Raw genomic sequence first — 7500 nt, 5'->3', positions numbered from 1 at the left:
CTTCAAATGCTTGGCCCACCCCCATTTAATCCCCAAAAATATAATCAATAAACTGGTGCCTTTCTATGAATGCTGGGTGCATCTTGGCCTTTAATTTGGCCAACGGCTTGGAGATCTTAGGTCAGTTTCTCCTTCTGAGGAAAAGGGACAAACATGAGCTCAAGTTTATCATCATGATGAAATGAGAAGTGAGTTTAGAAAATTCTGTTTTCTTTTCTGCTTTAGCCTTTAGCCTTCTATAAGTAAGTGAGACACAAGAACTCTTCCCTTAGTCCGCAACATTGACTGCTAAATTAAGGAAAGGATTTGCTTCAAAACATACATTTGAAAACATCAGAGATCTTGTTAATGGCAGTTGCTCCTCTACTAAAGGTCTTAATCAAGCAGTTATGTTCATTTATGTGTGCATGTGCATTTACATTTGAGTGTGCAAACACATAAACATTATACAGTCATCCCCACTTAACATTTATCTGTGGCATCCAGCTTCTCAAGCTTGAATAACATATCTCTTCATAGTCACAGTGTATCTCCCTCTAATTTTCTTTAAATAATCATAAAATTTCAAGATTCCAACATTATCTCAACAGCTTTACAACAAGGCATTTGCACAATGTCCAATTCTCATAACAGCCTACTGAACAATGCATATCACAGATGCCCAGCTGGGGATGACTGTACACTTTTTCCTCATTTCCCTATCATTTTCTTCAAGATTCAATACATCACAATGATAAGGAAGCATTAAAAAGCACCATTTTATTCAATTTCTAGCCAAGATTACATAAACTAGTGGAAGATTATTCCAGCCGTGTTTTCTTCACTAAGCTCCATCATGTAATGGCAATGCTACAGGATCGCCAACATTTTTTTTCTCTTGACTAATCAATGAAATACACTAAACCAAACTAAGCAAACAAAACAACCACCCTATTTACAGAGCAACAGGCGTTTTCACTCTAGTAAAATCATACTTAACAATATATATTACCTGACATATTTCTTTCAACAAAATATCAGTGAGCAATAGAGTACCAGACACACTTTTCAGATACAAGGTTTCATCTTCACCTGAGACCAAACCTCTTTTCTTTTGGATAATAACATGTCAGAAATTATCCATCTCCTCCACACTTGCCATTCCTTTCTGCTGTCAATATAATCGATCAATTCCTTCTTTCATTTTCCACTTAGTATTTCTTTCTCTCTTTCTTCCTCTACTTTTATATCATTTGTAGATAAAATGATCAGTAATTATCCCTACCACTTCCAGGTACAGTGACCAACCAAAATGCAAAGTATTATGCCAAAATAAAAACTCTTAGATGCAATAACAATTTTTTTTTATCTTTCCCATTCTTGAAAGAAATTTGTGATATGTGAGACAGTTCCCTTCTTCATGCATTTCTCTTTAACTCTGAAATCTCATACAACAAACAATATATAAAATGTAGAGTAGATAATCTATGTTATAAGTAATTGTCATTTATATGAATTTACTTTTCACATCAGTCTAATTTCAAATAATGAAAGAAAACAAACTGATCTTCAAGACTGCAGTATCTATGGTTCTCCTTGTGCACAGTTACTTTACAGTTAAAGTAACCCTTGCAATGTGCATCCTTAGTAAATTTACCATCCATAGTCTCTTTGGCAAGACAAGCAAAACAAATTTATAAACAGAATGAAAACTAAGAATCATGATTTGGGTGTCACATAATTTCCCAATTAATGATAGCTCTCATTGTATTTTTTTTTTCTCTCTCTCTCTTTTTTTCAGGACTGAGGAAGACTTTCAAATTGGCTATAACCAAAGTCACACACCTAATATTATTTCCTTAACATAATCTCAGTTGGGTCCTGAGAATGTATCTTCCTTTCATAACATTTTGATCACACTATAAATCTAATCAAGAAAAAAAAATCACATAGCAGCCAATAGAGATTGCATGATACATAATTTCACTAATTAACATTTCTTTCAACTGCATATTTTGTAACAAATAAATAATCAGAAAAAAATCTTAATTCTATACCTCTTTTCAACCTTTAGCACTCTTTCAGAATACTTCACGAAATATATGGCATTTCCAATCAAGGAATATCCAGCCACTGCATACGAATGGCAGATTCCAAACAGACTTTCACAAAACAACTTCATGCTTTCTTTTCTCTTCAAAAATACAAGCTTCTGCTAGCCTGATGGAAGAGTCAGGTAAATACACAAGTCATTAATAGTATATAGTATTATCAAAATGTTTTGTTTGTCTCTTTTCTTACAAATGTTCACCAATACTTTATATACATTAATATTCACAAATATAATATATGACACCAAGAGAAAGATAAATCAAAGATAAGATGAACTCAAATATATCAACATACTTTCTGGATATATCTCAAAAGGAACCCACCACTACCAAAGACTCCTTAAGTAACACTAGAAAATTATATATCACCACAGAACTCATCACTAGGACTAGTATAGCCACTATCTCTACATCCTAATGAATCCCTAAATCTGTTTAAACTATCTAAGAAAGCTCCTTTAATGAAAGAAGAACTAGATTTTCAGTCTAAAAAAAAAAGTTTTGGTGCATTTTTTTCTACAGCAACCAGCTCTGGAATCATCATTATATTATTCTCGTCTGTATCTATATTTACATTTACAACAAATCAGTGAAAAGTTGGCATGATGGACAGCATCTAATGTAAAGAAAGTTCTGATATCAACTTAGATGTATTTGATGTATAACTTCTGCCTCTGAGCAAAATGAAAAGCAATCTATTGAGTGGGAGGGAAGTGTATTCATGTGATAATGTTAAGTCACATAAGAAGTGATACTTTTCTAGTCTTGACTCTTCTGAAGTTGACGATTATTTTGTGAAACCTTGTGTAGAGCTAGTAAGTTATATCAATAATCTATCTACCTTGATTTTAATCAATACTCTTCAAAATGCTCTTTTTACTTCATATCTTCTTTATTCTGCAAATTTACACAGCTACTTTAGGAAAACAAACACATAATCACACATTAGTCATCCCTATCCCCGTGAATTAAAACAACTTTAATCTGAAAACAATGACTCAAAAATAAACTTTCCCTTAATAACCTTTCTCAGGCTTTATATGTCTCTGATTTTCTTGACTTCACTTTTTATTTTTAACATAAAGGATTTCGGGTTAATGTTTTTTCATTCATGATCATTTTTATTTCAAAGCTTCCTGGTATAACATCCTTTTTAAATTAATGCCCATCTCAAATAGTATAGACTTCACAGTCCATCTGTTTGTCTATCCACTGTTGTATATATACATTTTGCACAGTAAATGGACCCATCTATGTCAATAATTTCACCCAAAAAACTAGTTCTACTTTACTAATGCACAGCTACCCATGCTCGCTATGAGGAAAATTCTTCTAAGTCGAGGAATAAGGCGTTTCCCTAAGATTAGAAAGGGCCGTGCGACACCCGGTGCTCGCCTGGCAGCTCCTGCATCACCGCATCTACAATGTTGTCCACTTCTGCCATGGCCCCCAGGCCAACGTCCCCACATGCCAGCCGTTTGCTTATCACGCACACTTCTATGTAGCCCAATTCCTGGTGTGAAAAAAGAGACGAAGAAAGGAAGGCCTCAAAATTTTAATGGTTAATGGTTAATGGTTAAAAGCAAGAAACTGTGCTAGACATGCTAAGGTCATATAGCACTAATAGTTAATATTTGGGAGGTGGTTGAGTAGTGATTAGTTGTCTAAGCGTGGCAAAGAATTCGTGAGTGGAAGGTAGGGTCGGGTGTGGTAAGGAGTTAGATTAGATGAGGATATGTATACGTTTGAGGGTAGGTTGTTGAAGCAAGAAAGTGTTGGATTCTGAAGGATGTCTGATAGGTTTTGGAGTCGGTGAAGGAGGATAGGTGGGGAAAGCAGAGGTACGGGTTGTTTCAAAACGGGGCACGATAATTAGGATGTGTGGGATTGCAAGGGGAAACATTACAAAGGAACAAGGAAGATACGGATAACTGTGCAAGGGACATTGGTTTAAAAGGAGGTGTGCATAAGGTGTTTTCTGATTGAAAGTATGGATGAGACATAAAGGGATGTGGGGAATGAGACATTGGGGATTGGTATTGGAGGATGTGTTTAGAAAAAGGTATCTTGAATGCAGATATAGATGGACTAAGGTCCGTGGGAAGCGAAACCGCGAATATTCCATGAAGGAATATTTACTTTACTGATTTTGAGGGTGGAAGCAGCTAGAAGGTGGGAAAGGACGAGAGGTCCTGAGATTGGAGAGGTGTGTGCGTTGGTGTTCTAACTAGGAGGGGTATTGGAGATGAGGGTCTGAGGAAGGGGATACTTGTGACATAAGGGATTCATGTGTGATCCAAGGAGGAGTGAAGTGATAGAGGGGATGATGGGAGGGATAATGTGGGTGGGGTTGGGGTCGGGGGGGTGGGCTGTGTTGGGAGGGGGTAGAGAATTGGTGTAGTGGGGATTCTGTTAGGAGGAGGATGGATATCAGCAGTTACTTGGATTGTGAAAGTAGCAGGAGTTGTAAGAATTGTAGGTTGATTGTCAGTTTCACATTAGGTATTCTGAATATTTTCAATGGTTTCTTCTTCGAGTTGGGTTTAGGGCGTTTTGGGATATAGGATTTTCTTGTGAGGGGGGAAGAGAGTACTGTGTCCTCAAGCACAAGGAGTAGGGAAGGTGGAGGTGAATTGTGTGCTAGGGGAAGAGGGGTGAACTTTGTTCTGTCTGTACGGGTAGGCGAGGAGGGAGAGGGGAAGGTGTTGGGGTTGTGGTGGTGATTGAGATATCTTAGTAGAGATTGGAGTGTCTGGTTAGGATGCAAAAAGAGTTTGACTGGGAAGGTCAGGAGGTAGAAAGGGTTTAGATGTATGGGGGTGGGTTGAAGAGACTTGGTAGAATGAGCAGTATTACTGAGTAAGGAGTAATAGCGAGAAACCGACGTCGACGTGCCTTCTTGTCTGCTTTCACGTAGTGTGAGTCCAGTTTGAATCTGAGAGTTGCTACCTCAAGACTCAAATTGTGTAGGTGGACGCCCCTATAAAATACATTATGGGGGCCGCCCAGTTTGGCACCTTGCTTGATTGGTAGCAGGGCATTTTAGATCGGGTATGGCCAGGTTGGGCACATAGTGGGCATCTGGCTGTTGAACGGAATGTTGCTGGGTGTCCTAGACGCCAACAATTTGGCCTGACGTGGGGAGGTTGGTATGGACGACAGGAGGGATTCTCCTCCTATATAAGACGTTAAGGGAAGGTCATGGTCACGGAAGGTAATTTTGCTATGTTGTGGGTTTCTTTCGATTCTCTGGGGGGAATGGAGTAGCATTGTACTGACGTTGCATTCATAGTCCGGTGAGACAGGCTGTAGTCTTTCTCCACAAATCTGACAATCTTTGTCATAGATGGGCAATTTGCTGGGGAGATTGAACCTGTTTCCGTGCAAGTATTGATGGTTGGATGGGTGCTGCAGGATGGGTTACCATATAGTCTGTTAGTTTTGTTAATGCTATAGCTTGGTTTTCGGATGTTACTGTGACAGACGGGAGCGGTCGGTCGGCTACGAAAGAGACTTTACCTACTTGTTTTGGGGGAGGGGGGGATACCATTGTTTGGAAGAGAAGGGTGTTGTCAGAGTGGGAGCTGTGGAGGATCACGAAAATCGTTCACTTTGGCTGCGCTGAAGGTATCAATATATGTTTGTAGTGATAAGTGGTTAAGTCGAAGGCGGGTGCAGTGACTATGGAGTAGTGGTTGAGGAGTAGTGTTATGGGGGAGGTTGGGCATTAAGGCTGTAGGTATTAATAAGGGAGGATGGGTGGTTGATGTTGGAGTTGTGGGGGTAGAGGGATGAATGAGCGTGCTGGGAGAGTGGAAATGTTCCTTAAATTTGTTTTTGGGTACTGTACTTACATTGATGAGGGGGTAGTTTTTGCAGTTTTCGGGGCCTGTCAAAGGGAGCCCGGGGTCGGGGAATCGGGGGGGGTTTTAAAATTTTGGGGGTTTTATAAAGGGAAAAACCCTCATTGCCCCTAAAAAGGAGATTTTTCATTACTGGCCATGGTAAGCCGGGTTTGGGGGGGATAAAACTCCCCCCTCGGGGCCCCCTTGGGGGGTTAAGGCTAGAAAAAATCGGGGGTCCGTCCCATGGCCCCTCGGCCGTTGGGCTGGCAAAAAACAGCCTTTCACCCTTTTCAGCACGGCCTCACACCGGGGTGGAAGCAAATTTTTTTGGGGAAAGGGCAGAAACTAAAGGGGAAGGGAAAGTAAAGCCATGCAAAATTAGTTGAGTCGAGGGCTGACCCCAAAGGGTTGGGGTTCCCCATTTTGGGGCCCCCCGTCTCCGCCCCCAAAACCCCCCCCCGCAAAACGGCAAGGGATTGGGGGGGCTAAAAAATTTAAACTCGGGAGAGTTTTCCACACAGGTTTTGTTTTCCTACTAATGCTTTTTCTTCTTAATTTTTTTTAAGAAAATTTTTTTCTCTTCCCTTTATATGTGTTTTTTTCTATTTTGCATTGGGGTTTATGTCTGTTTTTGTTTTATCATTCTGTTTTATATCATGTCTTTTGTCCCTATAGCTTAATCTATTTTGCTTGTGTCTTTGTTTTTGTCTTAGATGTTTGTATTGTGTTGTGTCTGTGTTCCTTTCTATGTCTATGCTATGCTTATGTCTGTTCATGTTATGGCTGTGTTGATTGTTCTATTTCTCTATGCAATTGATTTGTGCTATATGATAAAATTTTAAAACTTACCCCCCCCTGAAAACTGACTTTCAAGAAATATACCCCCTAGGCCTTACTTTAGAATACTGTATCTTCTAGTAAAAGGGTGAGGAGTCTAGCGTGTTCAAGCTGGACGAACACAAGGGCCCTTTAGACATCCAAGCTCGGGCAAACAGGTCAAAAGTTTCGCAGACCCCCGTGCCACTTGGCCATGGTTTGGCACCAAGGGAGCAATCACCAGGACCTGTGCCCCCTCTCGCGCTGAATGTGCAGCCTGAGTCCCCGCCCTTTCCAAGCAACCACTCGTCCTCTCCAGCACGAAGTTCAGGTCAGGGTCAACGACTTAAAGGGACTTTTATCGAGGTCCATTGTCTGGAACCCTTGAGGGTTCTTGAACCCCCCAATGGGTCAAATTTCACGCTGTAATTTTATTTCTGAAGTATCGTTTCTCTTTTTCCCATTGCCCATACTCTTGGCCCAAAGGTTTGAAGCCTTGCCCCCCCACCCCGAGAGGCCGTTAGTGGGGAACGGGGTCTACCTTGGCCTGGCACGAGGGAAAAGGCAACCGCCCGTGGGCACAATGATGACACTGCCCCACGCTCCTTTATCCCGTGCCGCTCACACCTTGTCGCGCCACACGCCTGTGCCCCCAGGATGAGCGTGCCCCCCCTTGGTTTCTGGTGCCAGGGAACGAGCAAGCGTTTGGAAAAAAAAAGCAAAATCAATATAGACAGGGCATGTTAGCC

General features: G+C 40.8%; 1 protein-coding gene across 1 annotated transcript in view; it reads right to left on the bottom strand.

Moving 5' to 3' along the window:
* Window positions 1–744: 744 nt before the first annotated feature.
* Window positions 745–7500, bottom strand: part of LOC119584578 (phosphopantothenoylcysteine decarboxylase subunit SIS2-like) — a 108511-nt gene continuing 101755 nt past the window's right edge. Inside the window, exon 5 of the mRNA XM_037933266.1 lies at window positions 745–3603. Within this exon, the coding sequence (XP_037789194.1) occupies window positions 3454–3603 (150 nt within the window). The 3' untranslated portion in view covers window positions 745–3453. The remainder of the gene's footprint in view (window positions 3604–7500) is intronic.

Source organism: Penaeus monodon, chromosome 18, assembly GCF_015228065.2.
Source record: "Penaeus monodon isolate SGIC_2016 chromosome 18, NSTDA_Pmon_1, whole genome shotgun sequence".
Taxonomy (NCBI): Eukaryota; Metazoa; Arthropoda; class Malacostraca; order Decapoda; family Penaeidae; genus Penaeus; species Penaeus monodon.
This window is presented reverse-complemented; position numbering and strand designations above follow the sequence as displayed.